Source organism: Antedon bifida, chromosome 2 (genome assembly GCF_963402885.1).
Source record: "Antedon bifida chromosome 2, ecAntBifi1.1, whole genome shotgun sequence".
Taxonomy (NCBI): domain Eukaryota; kingdom Metazoa; phylum Echinodermata; class Crinoidea; order Comatulida; family Antedonidae; genus Antedon; species Antedon bifida.
The window spans coordinates 25,664,710-25,690,933 of record NC_136227.1 but is presented as its reverse complement, the minus strand read 5'-3'; the positions used below and the strand labels follow the sequence as shown (position 1 = coordinate 25,690,933).

The 26,224-nt window shown below is 30.9% G+C and overlaps 1 protein-coding gene across 1 annotated transcript; it reads right to left on the bottom strand.

The window, feature by feature from the left end:
* Positions 1 to 22,977, bottom strand: LOC144834557 (uncharacterized). Its single transcript, XM_078689411.1, has 9 exons — positions 22,972 to 22,977; positions 22,574 to 22,650; positions 20,712 to 20,783; positions 20,286 to 20,357; positions 6,669 to 6,740; positions 3,900 to 3,971; positions 2,321 to 2,392; positions 967 to 1,038; positions 1 to 423 (listed from the first exon to the last, which is right to left on the bottom strand). The coding sequence occupies exons 1-9, from the start codon at positions 22,975 to 22,977 to the stop codon at positions 297 to 299; spliced, it is 642 nt and encodes a 213-aa protein (XP_078545537.1). The 3' UTR covers positions 1 to 296.
* Between the last annotated feature and the right edge of the window lie 3,247 nt (positions 22,978 to 26,224).

The following is a 26,224-nucleotide window of genomic DNA, read 5'->3' as shown; positions in this document are numbered from 1 at the left end:
CACCAAATAGATAGAAAGCGCATGGTAGTTGTGTGATTTGCTGTCACACATGTAAACAAGTTTAAAAGATAAGGGTAGACTGCTGAGTTGATGATTATGATTAAAGTCGCTGACCAAATATAATATCATCTATAATCTTCCTCCAGCCCATCTCTGAACCAATCGCCATCACAATAACTGGACACCAGCAACATAAATCGGCAAAAACTATGAACTCTAACTTTGTTGCGATTCTGATTATTTCTTCTTCTTTTTAAACTTTGATAACAATTTAATTACCAAAGATGATAATCCAATTAATAACAATACAGTACTCGTGAATCTTCTTTTTTTAATAAATCATCACACGAAAAACGATCAATTGAAGGCTCGCAGACATCGATTTCACTAAAAAGGCAACAAAGACTGAATAGGTCTGAATATCTGTAAAAGAGTCATATACATACAATTCAGTATTTTGTTGTAAACTTTGACATGTTAAGGTACGTTGACACAACTATGGCATTAATGGCAGTTTGAGACTAAAATTGACAATATGTTGGATACTTAGTCAATCTAAAAGGTTATTAGTATGACGGTTTGGAAATAAAAAATTAAATTATTGGCTTTGAGCAATTATTTAGCTTAACCAAAACTATGTTAATAAATGCCAACCCAGGCTTGCAGTTCAGAACAGAAAGACGACTAAGGAGGTACGGACAGAATATTCTGTGCAGTTACACAAAGTGACAGAAACTTCATGTAAAATGGACAGTATACTAGATAACAAAAATGATTAATGTTGCTTAGAAAATAATGCCTTCTTCGATATCAGTGCATATTAAATTGATTTGATAATAATGTTAATTTGTATTATATTGAAGTGATATTAAAATTTACATTCGATATATAAATACCAGTAAATTACCACAAATGAAACACTATTGAATTTCGTTTAAGAGAGTAACTTATTCTAAATTTGCTTACAATTCTTTCAAGTTTTTCAATTCTTCAAACATCTTGTATCCGTGAACTTGCAGCTTGTTGCCTTTTATGTTTCTGCAGAATATAATGCATTGACATATAAATGGCAACTTAATGAAACATTTAAAAAGAAGATTGAAGATTATTCAAAACTCTACAAGCTTTATATGATTGGCAAATTAACAGTTTATTATTATTATATAAACATTTCATTACTTACAAATATTGAAGTGATAACGTAAATGAAGAAAAGGCATATTGATCAATGGTACTGATATCATTGTTCTGTAATCCCCTACGTAACAGAAAACGGAGAATTGTTAATTATAATAAATTTTTACTTTGGAAGATGTGTATGACCTCTATAATTTGAGAGTGCTAATGAGATAGGAGGTATGCATCTACCTTCCAACGTTTGAGAACCTGGTCCAAAACATAATTAGGCTGATTTTTAATAGATTGATACGAAAATTGTAAATTGCAGAACTACGGTAATCCAACGAAATTGCACTTTTATATGAAATAAAATGTTATAAGACTTCAGGACCAGCCCACTATAGTTCGGGTGGTAGAGCTAAGAAAATATTGAAAACAGAGCTGCTAAGTCCCCAGAAATTGCACTTAGTATACTTCGAAATATGAAACGATAGAAAGTCTCCAGTACTAGCCTTACCATGGTTGGGTCTGAGCTAAAAAGAGCTGTTAGGTCCACGGAAATTGCACTTAGAACTATACTTGGAAAAAGCGAACCTTTTTTGATTTTTATATTTTGTATTATTGATATTTAAGTTTATGTTGACAAATCAATAAATACATTGACTTTCATATAAAACGAAAAGCTTATTTTAATTAGGTAAAACATTTCAAAATTAATCTCTCTTGAATTATCCAATTATTGCTTGTATAAAATGCTTATTTGCTACCATACAAATATTACAGAACAAATAATCTGTAGTAGTAGTGTTCATCTTTCAACCAATATTATGTTCGGTAATTATTTTTTAAGTACCGTAAGTACTTACAGCTTCAACGATAGCATACCAACAAATGTTTTTGCTGTCAATGTACACAACAAACAAAATGTTCGTTAATGCTTCTCTTTCCATATAAACTTTTTTGTATTAAAGTCGCAATAATAATTATTATCACTCCTGAGGACGATCAACGTATATTGATCGAAATTTGGTGTACCGCAAACTTGATATCAATAAATAAAATCAATCAAATAATTTTTTTAATAATTGTTAAAAGTGAAGCATTTAGAAACATTCAATAATACAAATGCAAACAATGTTTTTGGTACAGTATGTTGTAATCGTCAATCACTATCAATATTTGAAAATAAAACAATTCTTACAGTTTTATCAATGATGTTAAATCAGCAAATACGTTGACTGGCAATGTACTTATTTGGTTTTTGTGTAACCGCCTTAAAAGTAAAAACAAGGCAGAGTAAGTATATTAATACAAGTCAACTTACATATCCCCATAAATGTATTGTTATAGGTTTATGTAAGATGGTAGTCTGGATATTAAAATCTGAGTTATAATATTGTATGGCCTAGTTGGTAAAATACACTAACAATAACAATATTTATAAGTATTTGAGAACTTGCAAGTTGTCTCCCTATATAACTTCATAATGAGGGTTGTCTCTGTTTACAAGATTTCTAAAAAATAGAGACTCCCTATGCTTATATAACGAACTTTTCAGAAGTTCGTGCTGGGGTCGTTGTTGAACCGAACGTAATGGTAAAAGGTCGGATAGAAAAGAGCCGAATGCTGAAAGAACCGAACGAATTAATGGTAAAAGGGCGAAATAGAAAAGCACTGAATGAAAGGAGCCGAATATAATGGTAAAAGGGCCCTGTGGAAAAGTGCCGAATTATAAACATCGAGGTGAATTATTGAAATTTTCATAGTCGATTCTTTATTTTGTTATGTCGACATTTCGACATAGTAACATCTTGATAATATTTCGACTTACTATCTAAATTTCAATTTACTATGGTGAAATTTCGACTTACTATATTATATACAACAATCCAAGAGATACTATATGCAACGAATATCAGTTCTTTTGATCTTCGATTCGCCTCTTGGTGAATTCATTGTTATGTAAATTACGTGTTCGCTCGAGAATAGTCCGACTCGGAGACCGCGTCGCGGTATAAACAGTTTGCCAGATGTAGTTCGTAATTTTGTAACGGTTAGTTAAAAACACCAGTATATGAGAACTTCGCAATTTCACTAAAAGACGCTCTAGTGTAATTGATGAATTCTATTATGATAGAATAACTACTTTTCTGTGTTTTGATGCACAATTTATGTTCAAAAAGTAATTTTTAATATGTGATTAGGCCTAAGTATGATTATTTATTCTATAGTTTTCGCTGAATACATTTCTAAAATTGTATCACATTTGGAATAAAAAAGGCTTTATCGTATTTATAATATTGTGTCACTTACTTCGTTTTATTATTAGCTAAATAATTATGTATATGTTGTTCTAGATGTATTTATTTTTTATTTGAAAAAGAAATACACCCTGCATTTACTCTAATCAATTTTCTTAGTGTAGGTCCAATGTCGTCGCATTACCTTTTTTAACCAGGGGTTAATCACAAGATTAACGTGCATTCATCGGCGTAATTTCGCTGGATTCATTTCTTCATGTATCACTGAAGTTGAGTAAAAAGTACAACTGCGCAAGCGCATATTCGCAGAGTTACCGATGACCAATGAGTAGGCCTATTGCCGATGACTCAGCAAATGCTTGCATAACAAAGATGCACATGCAAAAACTGTCGGCAAGTGCGACACAAATTATTACCAATCTCTATTAATTTTTGTCTCATCTACTATAACGGCTTACTATTTCTAAATAATATTTATACTTATGTGCAATGATTAGGCTTTCGTAAAGCAATTCTCACAGATTTTGCAATGATGTTAAACCAGCAAATGCATTAGCTGACAATGTACTTATTTGGTTTCCGGACAAAGACCTTAAAAGTAAAAACAATAAAGAGTAAGTACATAAATACAACTTACATTTGTCTATAAATGTATTGTTTATGTTATTGTTTGTCGGTAGTCTGAATATTTTAAAATAAATACATTACAAAGCGTAATTAATTTCACTTCAGTATTGCCTGATTAGTAAACTATTTTACTGTATTGAATTCACTCTTATTAAGTTTTTAAAAATAATTGTAATAAGTGGTGATTGTGTAAATTGTATCTTTAGACAAGATGCTTTACTGACATTGTCTCGTCTTTCGGATGGGACGTAAATCCGTTGGTCCCGTGTACATAATAGTGCACGTTAAAGAACTTGGTACACTATTCGAAAAGAGTAAGTGGGTCAAATCCCGGTGTGTTGTTCTGGTAAGATAAGTAGCAATAATGTGCAAAAAGTCCACAATAAAAATGCATTCAATTCTCACAATTGGTTCAATGATGTTAAATCAGCAAATACGTTGTCTGGCAATGTACTTATTTGGTTTTCGTACAAAGAAATGGTAAGTACATTAATACATGTCATACATGTTAATACATACAAGTTACATTTTCTTATAAATGTATTCTTTTTGTTTTGACTTGATTAGTAACAAGGAAAGTAAGGAATAATAAATATTTAGTCAATACATTGTTTAAAAGTTTTCAAAAAGTGGAGCATTTAGAAACATTAAACATTAATGCATTCCATGCAATGTGTTCAATGATCTTAAACAGCAAATAAATTGGCTGGCAATGTACTTATTTAGTTTCGTACAAATATCATGTTCGTTGGAAGTATAAATATTCAATAAAAATACACTACAAAGTATCGTAATCAGCGTTATAATTGTATGGGTTTTTTTTATGACATTGTATAGGTTGGGAAAATAATTGTTTTTCTATAAATTAATTTGTTATTTCTATGTTCGTCGGTAGACTGAATATTCATAAATTGTTATAAACAAACAATGAAATTAACTTCACTAGAATTACAGTTAAAGACATACCACTGTCTGTAGATGACTCGACAATAACAGAATCCCTTCGTAAGTATGGTTGTAAACCCAATATTAAACCACAGGAAAACTTACTAATTGAGATAGAATCTTTTTTTTTCACTGCCATTCAGAGAAACATTAAAGCTAGGATTTGTTTATATTAATGGACAAGAAATTAAAACAAAATACATTTTGTGACAAGTTTCTCTTTCGGAAGTAATTCCCATTGTGCTCATTTTAGTTGAATCACAAGTAGGTCTATTTGAATATAAAACAATTCTTACAGTAGTAAACTATTTTACTGTATCGAAGTCTATGTTTTGTTGTAATCACCATTATAAATAATTTATAAGTATTTGAAAATAAAACATTCTTACAGCTCAATGTTCAATGATGTTAAACCAGCAAATACGTTGGCTGGCAATGTACTTATTGTGTTATTGGACAACCACCTTAAAAGTAAAAACAATGCAGAGTAAACATTAATACATGTCAACTTACATTTTCATATGAATTTATTCTTATGTCTATGTTTGTTGGTAGTCTGATTCGATACAAAATACACATACGGAATATCATAAACAGTGTTATAATTAATTTCACTAATTTCCGGATTTCCTGATTAGTAAAATATTTCATTTTAGGAAAGTCGTGAATAGCAATTATTTTGTCAATATATTTTTAACAGTTTTCAAAAAGTAGCGCAATTCGAAACATTGTACAATATAAGTGCACACAATGTTTCTGATTTTTTATGTAATCATAAATATTTTACAAGTAGGTTAACATAATACAATTCTTACAGTATGTTCAATGATGTTAAATTAGCAAATACGTTGTCTGGGAATGTACTTATTGTGTTATTGTTCAACCACCTTAAAAGTAAAAACAATGCAGAGTAAACATTAATACATGTCAACTTACATTTTCATATAAATTAATTTTTTTGTCTATGTTCGTTGGTAGTCTGAATATTCAATAAAAATACACTACACTACGGAGTATCTTAGTCTGAATATTCATAAATTATTATAATGTAAACAGCGTTATAATTAATTTCCATAATTTCAGGATTGCCTGATTAGTATAGGCCTAATATTTCATTTTAGGAAAGTCATGAATAATAATTATTTTGCAAGTAGCAATATTCGAAACATTGTACAATATAAATACACACAATGTTTCAGATTTGTTTGTAATCATAAATATTTTACAAGTAGGTTAACATAAAACAATTCTCACAGTTTGTTCAATGATGTTAAATCAGCAAATACGTTGTCTGGCAATGTACTTATTTGGTTTTCGTACAAATACCTTAAAAGTAAAAACAATGCAGAGTAAGTACATTAACATGTCAACTTACATTTTCTTATAACTGTATTCTTATGTCTATGTTTGTTAATAGTCTGAATATTCAATAAAAATACACTACAGAGTATCTTAGTTTGAATATTCAATTAAAATACGCTACAAAGTATCGTAATCAGCGTTATAATTAATTTCACTAATTTCAGGATTGCCTGATTAGTAAAATATTTCATTTTAGGAATGTCGTGAATAATAATTAATTTGTCAATATATTTTTAATAGTTTTCAAAAAGTAACGTAATTCGAAACATTTTACAATATAAGTTCACACAATGTTTCTGATTTGTTTGTAATCATAAATATTTTAGAAGTAGGTTAACATAAAACAATTCTTACAGTTCGTTCAATGATGTTAAATCAGCAAATACGTTGGCTGGCAATGTACTTATTTTGTTTCTGGACAAAGACCTTAAAAGTTAAAACAATGCAGAGTAAGTATACATTATAATACATGTCAACATACATTTTCATATAAATTTATTCTTTTGAGTATCTACTGAGTATCTTAGGTTGAATATTCATAAATTATTATAATGTAATCACTAATTTCAGGATTGCCTGATTAGTAAAATATTTCATTTTAGGAATGTCGTGAATAATAATTAATTTGTCAATATATTTTTAACAGTTTTCAAAAAGTAGCGCAATTCGAAACATTGTACAATATAAGTTCACACAATGTTTCTGATTTTTTTTGTAATCATAAATATTTTACAAGTAGGTTAAAATAATACAATTCTTACAGTTCGTTCAATGATGTTAAATCAGCAAATACGTTGGCTGGCAATGTACTTATTTTGTTTCTGGACAAATACCTTAACAGTAAAAACAATGCAGAGTAAACATTAATACATGTCAACTTACATTTTCATATAAATGTATTCTTATGTCTATGTTTGTTGGTAGTCTGAATATTCAATAAAAATACACTACAGAGTACCTTAGTCTGAAATACGTTGGCTTGCAATGTACTTTACGGCGGAGACTGCGGCATTTAGCGAACTCATATCTCATAGCTCATATTATACAAATATAAAACGCATACAACGTAAGTCTGGCTTAAATAGTTTAGCCTGGGTGCAGTACAAATTTTGCGGGAAAAAAGTATAGGAAAATTGTTTGTTTTTTTCTGATAGAGTATACCGTTCTTGGGAAAAATTTTTTACGGCACTTTTAAATTTTGGCTTATATAACACACACAAATGCCTATTAACACACACAAATACCTATATATAGGAGATAGGGAAAACCAATTCACATTTTTTTTTAACTTGGAGTTGCGTTATGATGATTAAAATTAGCTGAGGCTTACTTTAATAACTACTTCTCATAGTAGTTGATAAATCGAGTCGATAACAATGACATCATCATGCCAGAATCAAATATGGCGTCCAATTTGGCGGGAAAAACAGGGTATTGCTAAACCCCGCAAACCTAAAAAAAAATAGCAAACCCCATCGAACCAACATCAAAGTGATTGAATCATGTAGTGTACAACCAGCTGGGTATCCATGTAAAAAAAATTAAATTTCTACTGTTAACTACTTATTTTTGGGGTAAAACATAATTTTTTTGTCAAAAATTATTGCTAAACCCTGCAAACCTCCAAAAAAATATAGCAAACCCCACCGAACCAACATAATAAAAGTGATTGAATCATGTAGTGTACGACCCACTGGGTATATCCATGTAAAAAAAATTAAATTTCTACTGTTAACTACTTATTTTTGGGGTAAAACATCATTTTTTGGTCAAAAATGATTGCTAAACCCTGCAAACCTCCAAAAAAATATAGCAAACCCCATCGAAGCAACATAATAAAAGTGATTGAATCATGTAGTGTACGACCCACTGGGTATATCCATGTAAAAAAAAATTAAATTTCTACTGTTAACTACTTATTTTTGGGGTAAAACATCATTTTTTGGTCAAAAATGATTGCTAATTTTTAACCAAAAAATGATGTTTTATCCCCAAAATAAGTAGTTAACAGTAGAAATTTAATATTTTATATACCCAGTGGGTCGTACACTCCATGATTCAATCACATTTATGTTGGTTCGGTGGGGTTTGCTATGTTTTTTTTGAGGTTTTTTTGGAGGTTTGCGGGGGTTTTGCGGGGTTTAGTAATACCCTGTTTTTCCCGCCAAATTGGACGCCATATTGGATTCTGGCATGATGATGTCATCGTATCGACTTGATTCATCAACTACTATGAGAAGTAGTTATTAAAGTAAGCCTCTACTAATTTTAATCATTAAAACACAACTGCAAGTAACAAAAACCGTTAATTGATTTTCCCTATCCCCTATGTATAGGAATTTGTGCGTGTTTATATAGGCCAAAATTTAAAAGTGGCGTAAAAAATTTTCCCCAAGACCCTGGGATGGGGATTTTTTTCTGACATTCTATATGGTATACTCTATCAGAAAAACCAAAAAAAAATTTTCCTATACTTTTTTCCCGCAAATGTGTATATTAACTGTTCTGCACCCAGGCTAGTTTAATTTAGTAACTGAACGTTCATCCATGTAAAACTGCACATAAATAACTGTATATAGCAATAAGTAAGTAATAAGTCCAACAAGTAAACATCGCATGGATGCTCAGAGAAAATAGCCCACGGCAGGTACCCAGGAACCGCCAAGAGCAGCCCATCAAGAGTGCAGGAAACAATAAGAGGAGTGTTCACTTACACATTCTAGGCCTTCAAATTCTGCACGAGTGTGTGTTGTACCGGGTGTGGTCTAAAAGGGCGTGTAACGCGGCTTCTTTTAACGCAAAATTTAACAAGGATACACAAAGTATCGTAATCAGCGGTATAATTGTATGGTTTTTTGTGAATGGGTTGGGAAAATAATAGTTTTTCTATAAATTAATTTGTTATGTCTATATTCGTCGGTAGTTTGAATATTCATAAATCATTATAAATAAATAATGAAATAACTTCACAAGAATTACAGTTAAAGACATACCACTGTCTGTAGATGACTCGACAATCACAGAATCCCTTCGTAAGTATGGTTGTAAACCCAATATTAAACCACAGGACAACTTACTAATTATTGTAATAGAGATTTTCAGATAAAAATTAAAGCTAGGATTTGTTTATATTAATGGACAAGAAAATAAAACAAAATACATTTTGTGACAAGTTTCTCATTCGGAAGTAATTCCCATGGTGCTAATTTTAGTTGAGTCACAAGTAGGCCTATTTGAATATAAAACAATTCTTACAGTAGTAAACTATTTTACTGTATCGATGTCTATGTTTTGTTGTAATCACCATTATAAATAATTTATAAGTGTTTGAAAATAAAACAATTCTTACAGTATGTTCAATGATGTTAAACCAGCAAATACGTTGTCTGGCAATGTACTTATTTGGTTTTCGTACAAATACCTTAAAAGTAAAAACAATGCAGAGTAAGTACATTAGCATGTCAACTTACATTGCATTCCTATGTCATATTCGTTGGTAGTCTGAATATTCAATAAAAATACACTACAGAGTAGTAGTAAAAAGTGGTGATTGTGTAAATTGTATCTTTAGACAAGATGCTTTACTGACATTGCCTCGTCTTTCGGATGGGACGTAAAGGCGTTGGTCCCGTGTACATAATAGTGCACGATAAAGAACTTTTCGAAAAGAGTAAGGGGATCTTCTCCCGGTGTGTTGATCTTGTAAGATACGTAGCAATAAAGTGAAAAATTAAAGAGCAAAATTCCACAATAAAAATGCATACAATGTCTCCGCTAATTTCAAAAGAAATTAAACAATTCTTACAGTTTGTTCAAAGATGTTAAATCAGAAAATACGTTTTCTGGCAATGTACTTATTGTGTTATTGTACAAAGACCTTAAAAGTAAAAACAATGCAGAGTAAACATTAATACATGTCAACTTACATTTTCATATAAATGTATTCTTATGTCTATGTTTGTTGGTAGTCTGAATATTCAATAAAATACACTACACTACGGAGTATTTTAGTCTGAATATTCATAAATTATTATAATGTAAACAGCGTTATAATTAATTTCAGTAAATTCAGGATTGTCTGATTAGTAAAATATTTCATTTTAGGAAAGTCGTGAATAGCAATTATTTTGTCAATATATTTTTAACAGATTTCAAAAAATAGCGCAATTCGAAACATTCTACAATATAAGTGCACACAATGTTTCAGATTTGTTTGTAATCATAAATATTTTACAAGTAGGTTAACATAAAACAATTCTCACAGTTTGTTCAATGATGTTAAATCAGCAAATACGTTGTGTGGCAATGTACTTATTTGGTTTCCGCCCAAAGCCCTTAAAAGTAAAAACAATGCAGAGTAAGTACATTAACATGTCAACTTACATTACATTTTTATGTCTATGTTCGTTGGTAGTTTGAATATTCAATAAAAATACACTACAGAGTACCTTAGTCTGAAATAAGTTGGCTGGCAATGTACTTTACGGAGACTGCGGCATTTCGCGAACTCATATCTCATAGCTCATATTATACAAAAATAAAACGCATACAACGTATAAAGTCTGGCTTAAACAGTTTAATTTAGTAACTGAACGTTCATCCATGTAAAACTGCACATAAATAACTGTATATAGCAATAAGTAAGTAATAAGTCCAATTCAAGTAAACATCGCATGGATGCTCAGAGAAAATAGCCCACGGCAGGTACCCAGGCACCGCCAAGAGCAGCCCATCAAGAGTGCAGGAAACAATAAGAGGAGTGTTCACTTACACATTCTAGGCCAAATTCTGCACGAGTGTGTGTTGTACCGGGTGTGGTCTAAATGGGCGTGTAACGCGGCTTCTTTTAACGCAAAATTCAAGGATACACAAAGTATCGTAATCAGCGGTATAATTGTATGGTTTTTTGTGAATGGGTTGGGAAAATAATTGTTTTTCTATAAATTAATTTGTTATGTCTATATTCGTCGGTAGTTTGAATATTCATAAATCATTATAAATAAATAATGAAATAACTTCACTAGAATTACAGTTAAAGACATACCACTGTCTGTAGATGACTCGACAATCACAGAATCCCTTCGTAAGTATGGTTGTAAACCCAATATTAAACCACAGGACAACTTACTAATTGTTGTAATAGAGATTTTCACTGCCATTCAGATAAAAATTAAAGCTAGGATTTGTTTATATTAATGGACAAGAAATTAAAACAAAATACATTTTGTGACAAGTTTCTCTTTCGGAAGTAATTCCCATGGTGCTAATTTTAGTTGACTCACAAGTAGGTCTATTTGAATATAAAACAATTCTTACAGTAGTAAACTATTTTACTGTATTGATGTCTATGTTTTGTTGTAATCACCATTATTTGTAATCATAAATATTTTAGGTAGGTTAACATAAAACAATTCTTACAGTATGTTCAATGATGTTAAACCAGCAAATACGTTGTCTGGCAATTTCCTTATTCGGTTTTCGTACAAATACCTTAAATGTAAAAACAATGCAGGGTAAGTACATTAACATGTCAACTTACATTTTCTATGAATGTATTCTTATGTCTATGTTCGTTGGTAGTCTGAATATTCAATACAAATACACTACAGAGTATCTTAGTCTGAATATTCCTAAACTATTATAATGTAATCAGCGTTATAATTAATTTCACTAATTTCAGCATTGCCTGATTAGTAAATTATTTCATTTTAGGAAAGTCGTGAATAATAATTAATTTGTCAATATATTTTTAATAGTTTTCAAAAAGTAGCGTAATTCGAAAAATTGTACAATATAAGTGCACACAATGTTTCTGATTTTTTTTGTAATCATAAATATTTTACAAGTAAAACAATTCTTACAGTTTGTTCAATGATGTTAAACCAGCAAATACGTTGTCTGGCAATGTACTTATTTGGTTTTTGTACAACCACCTTAAAAGTAAAAACAATGCAGAGTAAACAATAATACATGTCAACTTACATTTTCATATAAATTAATTATTTTGTCTATGTTTGTTAGTAGGCTGAATATTCAATAAAAAATACACTACAGAGTATCTTAGTCTGAAATACGTTGGCTGGCAATGTACTTTACGGAGACTGCGGCATTTAGCGAACTCATATCTCATAATATAAAAATAACGCTTAAAAAAGAACGACGTTTCGACTCCATCATGGGGTCATTATCAAGTCCAATGAATAAAATTTAAAACAACAACTAATAGCACAAGCCAAGGGTCAAAGTTTAAATAACAAAAGACCTATTGTCTAACATCCTGTCAAATGAAAAGCTAATGGTAACTTGTATGAACAGGTTGATGGAGTTGCAATGGGATCACCTCTAGTACCCCTTATGGCAAATGTATTTATGTGCCACATCGAGGAACGCCTTGAATCTACGAACCACATGCCCAAATACTACAAACGGTATGTCGATGACACAATAGTATTCATGCCAAATCTAGAAGCAGCCAATGAATTTTTAGCTTTACTTAACACGACCCATCCTGCGATAGCGTTCACAATGGAAACTGCTGTGAACAATTCAATCCCTTCCTAGGAATGCTGATAACCAAAGATTTGGAAAAATTGCACACACGGGTTTATAGAAAGCCAACAGACACAGGCTTATTGCTACATTACAATAGTCACGTTGACAACAAGTATAAAAGGTCACTTATTATAACTATGTTAAATCGGGCTTTCAAACTATCGTCGACCCACCAGCTTTTTAATGATGAATGTGAAAATCTAAGGAAGATTTTTAAGCGTCTGAAATATCCAGATGAACTAGTAACAACAACCATACAGAACTTTAAACCAACAGAGAGCAATAACAACACTGCAGAAGGCGAAACAGATAATAAAACCGAAATACCAGTGCGAATCATCCTGCCATTCAAAGACCAGAAATCTGCGAACTCCGTCAAGCGACAACTATGCCAACTAAGTCACAAGATAAACAAAAACATTGTCCCTGTATTCATAAGTAAAAAAGTTAAAGATAACATTAGGAAAGTCGAAAAGAAACCAACTATTATAAGTCAACAATGTGTTGTGTATAAATTTAAATGTGACTTGTGCGATGCAAATTATGTTGGATATACATGCCGACACCTCTACCAACGCATTGTTGAACATAGTAGATGCTTAATAGGACAGCATTTAAAGGATCATAACGTCATTGTTAATCCAAGTAAAATTAATTCATGTTTTAGTATACTTAGGAAATGCAAAAACAAATTTGACTGCCTTATCTATGAAATGTTGTATATCAGACAATTAAAACCTAGTCTGAATAAACAAAGTGACTCTGTAAAAGCTAAGCTTTTCATTTGACAGGATGTTAGACAATAGGTCTTTTGTTATTTAAACTTTGACCCTTGGCTTGTGCTATTTAATTAGTTGTTGTTTTAAATTTTATTCATTGGACTTGATAATGACCCCATGATGGAGTCGAAACGTCGTTCTTTTTTAAGCGTTATTTTTATATCATATCTCATAGCTCATATTATACAAATATAAAACGCATAAAACGTAAGTCTGGCTTAAACAGTTTAATTTAGTAACTGAACGTTCATCCATATAAACTGCACATAAATAACTGTATATAGCAATAAGTAAGTAATAAGTCCAATTCAAGTAAACATCGCATGGATGCTCAGAGAAAATACCCAGGCACCGCCAAGAGCAGCCCATCAAGAGTGCAGGAAACAATAAGAGGAGTGTTCACTTACACATTCTAGGCCAAATTCTGCACGAGTGTGTGTTGTACCGGGTGTGATCTAAATGGGCGTGTAACGCGGCTTCTTTTAACGCAAAATTCAACAAGGATACACAAAGTATCGTAATCAGCGGTATAATTGTATGGTTTTTTGTGAATGGGTTGGGAAAATAATTGTTTTTCTATAAATTAATTTGTTATGTCTATATTCGTCGGTAGTTTGAATATTCATAAATCATTATAAATAAATAATGAAATAACTTCACTAGAATTACAGTTAAAGACATACCACTGTCTGTAGATGACTCGACAATCACAGAATCCCATCGTAAGTATGGTTGTAAACCCAATATTAAACCACAGGACAACTTACTAATTGTTGTAATAGAGATTTTCACTGCCATTCAGAGAAAAATTAAAGCTAGGATTTGTTTATATTAATGGACAAGAAAATAAAACAAAATACATTTTGTGACAAGTTTCTCGTTCGGAAGTAATTCCCATGGTGCTAATTTTAGTTGACTCACAAGTAGGCCTATTTGAATATAAAACAATTCTTACAGTAGTAAACTATTTTACTGAATCGAAGTCTATGTTTTGTTGTAATCCCCATTATTTGTAATCATAAATATTTTACAAGTAGGTTAACATAAAACAATTCTTACAGTTCGTTCAATGATGTTAAACCAGCAAATACTTTGTCTGGCAATGTACTTATTTGGTTTTCTTGCAAATTCCTTAAAAGTAAAAACAATGCAGGGTAAGTACATTAACATGTCAACTAACATTTTTCTATGAATGTATTCTTATGTCTATGTTCGTTGGTAGTCTGAATATTCAATACAAATATACTACAGAGTATCTTAGTCTGAATATTCCTAAACTATTATAATGTAATCAGCGTTATAATTAATTTCACTAATTTCAGCATTGCCTGATTAGTAAATTATTTCATTTTAGGAAAGTCGTGAATAATAATTAATTTGTCAATATATTTTTAATAGTTTTCAAAAAGTAGCGTAATTCGAAACATTTTACAATATAAGTGCACACAATGTTTCTGATTTGTTTGTAATCATAAATATTTTAAATAAAAAGTAAAACAATTCTTACAGTTCGATCAATGATGTTAAATTAGCAAATACGTTGTCTGGCAATGTACTTATTTGGTTTTTGCTTAACCACCTTAAATTAAAAACAATGCAGAGTAAGTACATTAACATGTCAACTTACATTTTCATATAAATGTATTCGTACGTCGATGTTATATTATATAGTATATATATTCAATAAAATACACTACGGAGTATCTTAGTCTGAATATTTATAAATTATTATAATGTAATCAGCATTACAATTAATTTCAATAATTTCAATTTAAATTGCCTGATTAGTAAAATATCTCATTTTAAGAAAGTCGTGAATAATAATTATTATGCAAGTAGCGCAATTCGAAACATTGTACAATATAAGTTCACACAATGTTTCTGATTAATTGTTTGTAATCATAAATATTTTACAAGTAGGTTAACATAAAACAATTCTTACAGTTCGTTCAATGATGTTAAATCAGCAAATACGTTGGCTGGCAATGTACTTATTGTGTTATTGTACAAATACCTTAAAAGTAAAAACAATGCAGAGTAAACATTAATATTAGTAAAATATATCATTTTAAGAATGTCGTGAATAATAACTAATTTGTCAATATATTTTTAATATTTTTTAAAAAGTAGCGTAATTCGAAACATTTTACAATATAAGTGCACACAATGTTCAATGATGTTAAACCAGAAAATACGTTGTCTGGCAATGTACTTATTTGGTTTCCGTTCAAAGACCCTAAACGTAAAAACATTTCCCTATAAATGTATAAATGCCTATGTAAGTTGGTAGTCTGAATATTATAATCAGCGTTATAATTGTATCGCCTTGTTGGTAAAATATACTAACAATAACATATTGAGAATTGTTTTTCTCCCCATTTAACCCTGTTTTGCAGATTTCTCGAAAATAAAGACTCCCTATGTCTTGAATACTCAGCTTTTAAGCCCTTTTTGGCTTATTTGAGTTTCCACACATAAACAAATAATAACCAGCTTTTTTTTTTTGTATGGTTTTTTGTGAATAGTTTTTCTATAAATTAATTTGTTATGTCTATTCGTCGGTAGTTTGAATATTCATAAATCATTATAAATAAATAATGAAATAACTTCACTAGAATTACAGTTAAAGACATACCACTCTCTGTAGATGACTCGACAATCACAGAATCCCTTCGTAAGTATGGTTGTAAACCCAATATTAAAACACAGGACAACTTACTAATTGTTGTAATAGAGATTTTCACTGCCATTCAGAGAAAAATTAAAGCTAGGATTTGTTTATATTAATGGACAAGAAAATAAAACAAAATACATTTTGTGACAAGTTTCTCGTTCGGAAGTAGTTCCCAAGAGCAAAATTCCACAATAACAATTCAACATTGCTTGATTAGTAAAATATTTCATTTTAGGAATGTCGTGAATAATAATTATTTTGCATGTAGCGCAATTCGAAACATTGTACAACATAAGTGCACACAATGTTTCTGACTTGTTTGTAATCATAAATATTTTACAAGTAGGTTAACATAAAACAATTCTCACAGTTTGTTCAATGATGTTAAATCAGCAAATACGTTGTCTGGCAATGTACGTATTTGGTTTCTGTGCAAAGACCTTGAAAGTAAAAACAATGCAGAGTAAGTATACATTAATACATGCCAACTTACATTTTCATATAAATGTATTCTTATGTCTATGTTTGTTGGTAGTCTGAATATTCAATATAAATACACTACAGAGTATCTTAGTCTGAATATTCATAAATTATTATAATGTAATCAGCGTTATCATTAATTTCAATAATTTCAGGATTGCCTGATTAGTAACATATTTCATTTTAGGGAAGTCGTGAATAATAATTATTTTGCAAGTAGCGCAATTCGAAACATTGTACAATATAAGTGCACACAATGTTTCAGATTTGTTTGTAATCATAAATATTTTACAAGTAGGTTAACATAAAACAATTCTCACAGTATGTTCAATGATGTTAAACCAGCAAATACGTTGTCTGGCAATGTACTTATTTGGTTTTCGTACAAATACCTTAAAAGTAAAAACAATGCAGAGTAAGTACATTAACATGTCAACTTACATTGCATTCCTATGTCATATTCGTTGGTAGTCTGAATATTCAATAAAATACACTACAGAGTAGTAGTAAAAAGTGGTGATTGTGTAAATTGTATCTTTAGACAAGATGCTTTACTGACATTGCCTCGTCTTTCGGATGGGACGTAAAGCCGTTGGTTCCGTGTACAATAGTGCACGATAAAGAACTTTTCGAAAAGAGTAAGGGGATCTTCTCCCGGTGTGTTGATCTTGTAAAATACGTAGCAATAAAGTGAAAAATTAAAGAGCAAAATTCCACAATAAAAATGCATACAATGTCTCCGCTAATTTCAAAAGAAATTAAACAATTCTTACAGTTCGTTCAATGATGTTAAATCAGAAAATACGTTTTCTGGCAATGTTCTTATTTGGTTTCCGTCCAAAGTCCTTAAAAGTAAAAACAATGCAGGGTAAGTACATTAACATGTCAACTTACATTTTCTTATAAATGTATTCTTTTTGTTTTGACTTGATTAGTAACAAGGAAAATAGGGAATATTAAATATTTTGTCAATAAATTGTTTAAAAGTTTTCAAAAAGTGGAGCATTTAGAAACATTAAACATTAGTGCATTCCATGCAATGTGTTCAATGACTTTAAACAGCAAATAAATTGGCTGGCAATGTACTTAAATGTTTTTCGTACATATATCAAGTCCGTTGGTAGTATAAATATTCAATAATAATACACTACAAAGTATCGTAATCAGCGTTATAATTGTATGGTTTTTTTATGTATAGGTTGGGAAAATAATTGTTTTTCTATAAATTAATTTGTTATGTCTATGTTCCCCGGTAGACTGAATATTCATAAATCATTATAAATAAACAATGAAATTAACTTCACTAGAATTACAGTTAAAGACATACCACTGTCTGTAGATGACTCGACAATCACAGAATCCCATCGTAAGTATGGTTGTAAACCCAATATTAAACCACAGGACAACTTACTAATTGTTGTAATAGAGATAGAATCCTTTTTTTTTCACTGCCATTCCAACATTAAAGCAAGGATTTGTTTTTATATTAAAGATGTATTGTCTCTTTGACTAATTCCAAAAAAAAGTTTTTTTTAATATTTCGAAAAAAAGTGGGTCATTTTGAAGTATCATAATAGTTATTAACTTTCACCAAAAATTAGTTGAAAAAAAAATAATTTAAGCGAAATACGGACGTTTTTTTGTTTAAAAAATAACTTTGACTTCCAGTAAAAGTTTTCGATCAAAACATATCTCATAATGCAACGCGCTTGTTTGGCTACTCTGTATGCATAATCATAAAACTTCCTCGCGATCTGTGTGAAAACACCTTCTCAACCGCGACGAGTTGTAAACAATCCTAATTAGCATCATGCATAATGCATACTCGTGGTTTGAAATCTTTGTTTACTTTCACTCGTGACGATTTTCCAGACGAAATGTAATCAAATTAATTTACCTGTTAATTACGTAAACTTGTTGTTTTTGCCTCAAATTTTCGACTTAAAGTGAATAACTTTAATATTACTTTGATATGGCCAATTTAAATTTAGAATATTTTGACCTTCATTTTTTGTGTTTCAATGGACAATACATCTTTAATTGACAAGAAAATAAAACAAAATATATTTCTCTTTTGGAAGTAATTTCCAGGGTGCTAATTTTAGTTGAGTCATAGGTTTTGAATATAAAACAATTCTTACAGTAGTAAACTATTTTACTGTGTTGAAGTCTATGTTTTGTTGTAATCACCATTATAAATAATGTATAGGCCTAAGTATTTGAAAATAAACAATGCTTACAGTTTGTTCAATGATGTTAAACCAGCAAATACGTTGTCTGGCAATGTCCTTATTGTGTTATTGGACAACCACCTTAAAAGTAAAAACAATGCAGAGTAAGTGCATTGATACATGTCAACTTACATTTTCGTATGAATTTATTCTTATGTCTATGTTTGTTGGTAGTCTGAATATTCAATATAAATACACTACAGAGTATCTTAGTCTGAATATTCATAAATTATTATAATGTAATCAGCGTTATCATTAATTTCAATAATTTCAGGATTGCCTGATTAGTAACATATTTCATTTTAATAATATTCATAAATTATTATAAATAAACAATGAAATTAACTTCACTAGAATTACTGTTAAAGACATACCACTGTCTGTAGATGACTCGACAATCACAGAATCCCTTCGTAAGTATGGTTGTAAACCCAATATTAAACCACAGGACAACTTACTAATTGTTGTAATAGAGATAGAATCCTTTTTTTTTCACTGCCATTCCAAGAAACATTAAAGCAAGGATTTGTTTTTATATTAAAGATGTATTGTCCCTTTGACTAATTCCCAAAAAAATCATTTTGAAGTATCATAATAGTTATTAACTTTCACCAAAAATTAGTTGAAAAAAAAATAATTTAACCGAAATACGGACGTTTTTTTGTTTAAAAAATAACTTTGACTTCCAGTTTTCGATCAAAACATATCTCATAATGCAACGCGCTTGTTTGGCTACTCTGTATGCATAATCATAAAACTTCCTCGCGATCTGTGTGAAAACACCTTCTCAACCGCGACGAGTTGTAAACCATCCTAATTAGCATCATGCATAATGCATACTCGTGGTTTGAAATCTTTGTTTACTTTCACTCGTGACGATTTTCCAGACGAAATGTAATCAAATTAATTTACCTGTTAATTACGTAAACTTGTTGTTTTTGCCTCAAATTTTCGACTTAAAGTGAATAACTTTAATATTACTTTGATATGGCCAATTTAAATTTAGAATATTTTGACCTTCATTTTTTGTGTTTCAATGGACAATACATCTTTAATTGACAAGAAAATAAAACAAAATATATTTCTCTTTTGGAAGTAATTTCCAGGGTGCTAATTTTAGTTGAGTCATAGGTTTTGAATATAAAACAATTCTTACAGTAGTAAACTATTTTACTGTGTTGAAGTCTATGTTTTGTTGTAATCACCATTATAAATAATGTATAGGCGTAAGTATTTGAAAATAAACAATGCTTACAGTTTGTTCAATGATGTTAAACCAGCAAATACATTGTCTGGCAATGTCCTTATTGTGTTATTGGACAACCATCTTAAAAGTAAAAACAATGCAAAGTAAGTGCATTGATACATGTCAACTTACATTTTCATATGAATTTATTATTAGGCTATGTCTATGTTTGTTGGTAGTCTGAATATTCGATAAAAAAATACAAGTATCGTAATAAGCGTTATAATTAATTTCACTAATTTCAGCATTGCCTGATTAGTAAAATGTTTCATTTTAGGAAAGTCGTGAATAGCAATTATTTTGTCAATATATTTTTAACAGTTTTCAAAAAGTAGCGCAATTCGGAAAATTCTACAATATAAATGCACACAATGTTTCTGACTTGTTTGTAATCATAAATATTTTACAAGTAGTTTAACATAAAACAATTCTCACAGTTCGTTCAATGATGTTAAACCAGCAAATACGTTGTCTGGCAATGTACTTATTTGGTTTTCGTCCAAATACCTTAAAAGTAAAAACAATGCAGAGTAAGTACATTAACATGTCAACTTACATTTTCTTATAAATGTATTCTTATGTCTATGTTCGTTGTTAGTCTGAATATTCAATAAAAATACACTACAAAGTATCGTATTCAGCGTTAATTTCACTAATTTCAGGATTACCTGATTAGTAAAATAATAATAATTATGTTGTCAATAAATGTTTTAATAGTTTTCAAAAAGTGGCGCAAAAATTCTACAATTTAGGTGAATATAATGTTTCTCCTTTGTTATAATCATCATTATAAATATTTCACAAGAATTAATACATGTAAAAACCATTTTCCTGTAAATGTATTGTTATGTCTATGTAAGTTGGTAGTTTGAATATTGTAATCAGCGTTATAATATTGTATCGATTTGTTGGTAAAATACACTAACAATAATAATATTGAGAATTATTTGAGAACTTTGTTGTCTCCCTATTTAACGTCATGCTGAGGGTTGTTTCTGTTGTCAAGATTTCCAGAAAATAAAGACTACTAGTTCTATATAACGCAATATTGAAAAGATTTTTGTTGAGATCGTTGTTGAACCGAACGTGATGGTAAAATTCCGAATAGAAAAGCGCCGAATGCTAAAGGAGCCGAATGTATTAATAATAAAAAGGCATTAAAAAATAACATTTTGATAATATATATTTCGACTTACTATATGCCTTATTATGCTATATAAAATACTATCATTTATTATGTCGGAATTTCGACCTACTATGGCGAAATTTCGACTTACTGTATTCTGATACAATAATTTAAGAGATATGCAACAAATTTAATTTTTTTTTATCTTCCATGATTCGCCTCTTGGTGGTGAATTCATTGTTGCAAATCATGTGTTCGCTCGAGAATCGTCCGATTCGGTGACCGCGTCGCGAAATCAACAGTATGGTCGGGAAGGCACAGGACGGTGCTCATGAATAATTTATGCAAGAGCTTTAACAAAGTGAGCGGAGCTTTAGCCTGAAATTCTGTCTTCTTAACTTTTTGAAGACGCGCACGATAAAGTTGCCATTTTCCCGTTTACGGAGAACGACTAGAAATAATGTACATATACCTTATATATACAGCTCAAATTACACTTAAATGTGGAATTTTAAAAAATAATATTTGAACTTTACTAATTTCAATGTTTACGTAGAAGATCGCCGACAGGTTTAATTTGTCAGATGTAGTGTGTCATTTTGTAACGGCTAACTAGCTAAAAACACCAGTATCTGAGAACTTCGCAATTTCACTAAAAGACGCTCCAGTGTAATTGATGAATTTTATTATGATTGAATAGCTATTTCTGTATTTTGATGTACAATTTATGTTAAAAAGTAATTTATTTTTAATATGTGATTAAGTATGATTATTTTACTTATTTTATAGATACACCCTGTATTCACTCAAATCATTTTTCTTAGTGTAGGCCCAATGTCGTCGCATTGCCTTTTTTAAACCAGGGGTTAATCACAGGGATTCACGTGCATTCATCGGCGTAATTTCGCAGGATTCTTTTCTTCATGTATCACTGAAGTTGAGTAAAAAGTACAAATTCGCCGAAAACTAATGAGTTTAGCTCAAATTTGCATAACAAAGACGCACACGTGACAACTGTCGGCAAGTGCGAAACAAAATGTTACCAATCTCTAGTAATTGTTGTCTCAGCTTTAACGGAATTTCGACATACTATGTCGAAATTCGACTTACTATTTCTAAATAATATTGTTACTCATGTGCAAAGATTAGGCTTTCGTAAAACAATTCTTACAGCTTTTTCAATGATGTTAAACCAGCAAATGCATTAGCCGACAATGTACTTACTGTATTTGGTTTCTGGACAAAGACCTTAAAAATAAAAACAATATAAAAATGTCAATAACTGTCTGTCTGTTGGTAGTCTGAATATTCAAAAATAAATACACTTAAAAGTATTTAATCAGCGTTGTAATTAATTTAACTAATTCCAGGATTGCCCCTTCAATAAACTTTTTATTGTAGTAAAGTCAGAAATAATAACTATTTTGTCAAATAAATGTATAAATGTTCAAAGTAAAGCATTTAGAAACATTACATTAGTGCAAATAATTTCACACGTATATGATCATAAAACTATTCTTACAGATATTCCAATGATGTTAAACCACGGAGGTAAAAATTGTTCTTTACCTCCATGGTTATAGCATCAAATACGTTGGCTGACAATGTACTTATTGTGTTATTGTACAAATACCTTAAAAGTAACAAGGCCATATATATGGCTGCAGTCGCGTGCTCAAATTTGAGTTCGTGTTTACCGACCGACAAACCGACCAATATAGTGAGCTGTAGAGTAGCGTTTGCACGCGACTAAAAACAATGCAGAGTAAGTTTATTATTTAAGTCAACTTTCACTTTCTTATCAATTTATCTCCTATGTCTATGTTCGTCCGTAGTCTGAATATTCAATAATAAATACATTACAGGTATCGTAAACAGCATAATTATTTTGTCAATAAATTGTTTAAATGTTTTAGTAAAATAATAATAATTATGTTGTCAATAAATGTTTTAATAGTTTTCAAAAAGTGGCGCAAAAACTCTATAATTTAAGTGAATATAATGTTTCTCCTTTGTTATAATCATCATTATAAATATTTCACAAGAATTAATACATGTAAAAAACATTTTCCTGTAAATGTATTGTTATGTCTATGTAAGTTGGTAGTTTGAATATTGTAATCAGCGTTATAATATTGTATCGCCTTGTTGGTAAAATACACTAACAATAATAATATTGAGAATTATTTGAGAACTTTGTTGTCTCCCTATTTAACGTCATGCTGAGGGTTGTCTCTGTTGTCAAGATTTCCAGAAAATAAAGACTACTAGTTCTATATAACGCAATATTGAAAAGATTTTTGTTGAGATCGTTGTTGAACCGAATGTAAAATTCCGAGTAGAAAAGCGTCGAATGCTAAAGGAGCCGAATGTATTAATAATAAAAAGGCAATAAAAAATAACATTTTGATAATATATATTTCGACTTACTATAGGCCTTACTATGCTATATAAAATACTATATTTATTATGTCTGAATTTCGACCTACTATGGCGAAATTTCGACATACTATATCCTGATACAACAATTTAAGAGATATGCAACAAATTTAAGTTCTTTTGATCTTCAATGGTTCGCCTCTTGGTGGTGAATTCATTGTTGCAAATCATGTGTTCGCTCGAGAATCGTCCGATTCGGTGACCGCGTCGCGAAATCAACAGTATGGACGGGAAGGCACAGGACGGTGTTCATGAATAATTTATGCATGAGCGGAGCTTTAGCCTGAAATTCCGTCGTCTTAACTTTTTGAAGACGCGCACGATAAAGTTGCCATTTTCCCGTTTACGGAGAACGACTAGAAATAATGTACATATACCTTATATATACAGCTCAAATTACACTTAAATGTGGAATTTTAAAAACTCTTAATAATATTTGAACTTTACTAATTTCAATGTTTACGTAGAAGATCGCCGATTATTGTTAACGATAGCGTCGACAGGTTTAATTTGTCAGATGTAGTGTGTCATTTTGTAACGGCTAACTAGCTAAAAACACCAGTATCTGAGAACTTCGCAATTTCACTTAAAGATGCTCCAGTGTAATTGATGAATTTTATTATGATTGAAAAACTATTTTCTGTATTTTGATGTACAATTTATGTTAAAAAGTAATTTATTTTTAATATGTGAGATGATTATTTTACTTATTTTATAGATACACTCTGTGTTTACTCAAATCATTTTTCTTAGTGTAGGCGTAATGTCGTCGCATTACCTTTTTTAAAACCCCAGGGATTCATGTGCATTCATCTGCGTAATTTCGCTGGATTCTTTTCTTTATGTATCACTGAAGTTGAGTAAAAAGTACAACTGCGCAAGCGCAAATTCGCAGAGTCACCGATGACCAATGAGTTTAAGCTCATTGCCGATGATGACTCACCAAATATTTGCATAACAAAGATGGACACGACCTGAAAAGTGCGACACAAAATGACAAATTCTTAAACTTACGTGGCGCGGCGTGTAAAACGTAGTCTCGTGGTGATGTGGATTAATCTACGCGAGTTCAATTCCCAGTAAATGACTTTTGTTTATTTTTGCCACACGCAAATTACACAGTCAATATCAAACTCCTCGAGAATTTACTAGATTTTATATGTTATATGGTACACGATAATCACGCGAAATACTCGAGAAAATATACGATTTACGATCGTCGCAGCAGTAGTCATGTGATGCAGTTTCAACCAATCACGTTCACATATTTATTACTAGCAATTATACCCGCCCCAGGGCGGGTTTTAAAATTAGTTTAAAGCCTTATCAGTACATAACACCTGACGCCAGTAGGCCTACCTCCCTATACTCACCAACCCCCACCCCTCTTCAATAAAACCCCACACTCTTTTTTAAAAACAAATTCTTCCCAGTACAAATTCAAGTCAACTTCAGCTTCAAATTGAGAGGGTATACATAGCTACGATAGGCCTATGGTTTAAGTACTGTGTAAATAAATAGGTGTCATATTGGCTGATAATTAAAATATATAATTTTGATACTGCGGCCCCTAGCCTTCTTTCTCCTCTCACCTTCCAAGCCACAATCAACAAACCTTAACTCCTCCCCCGGACAGTTCAAAATGTAGTAACTTTTCCTATTACAATTCCAATCATATAGGCTACTTCATTACGCCAGCATTTACGGTCCTCCTCCTCCCACTTCAAACACACCACAGATACTGGGTGATGTGTTTAAGAAGGTTCCAATAAAAATTATGTTAGCCATTACTCATAACCCATAATCCCTCAGTGGTAGTTTTCAAAAGTAGTCTAAAACATTCCCAATACAGTTTCGGTGTTGGTGACAGGCCTACATCCCCACCCCAAACTCCCAGCCCCTTTCCAGGGATAATTAAAATACTTTAACATTTTCCAACCACAATTGCGATCATTTTGATCTGCCATATGTATGGTTACATGCAGAAACAGAAATTTGTAAAACGAACAAACATCGAAAGTGGGCCATCCCTAACTTGGATCCTAGATGGCGGATGATGTTCAAATATAGTAGTAGAATACAGTAACAGTAAAGAACGTGTATATACAGGAATGGATGTCTGTAATGAGACAATCCAAGAGACCGATACATAGCTGGATATGGTTAAAGTACTTTGCTAAATGTGTAAATGAATAGGTGTCATATTGGTTAATGATTAAAATATGTATATCTATATCTATATTTCACCAAACGCCTTCCTGAGGATAATTCAAATACTGTAAAACATTTGTAGTATAATTTTACAATTCGATAGCCTACAACCCCGAGCCCAAGCAAAAATGACATCACAAACCACCCCAACCCCCTCGCACAAAAACACCAG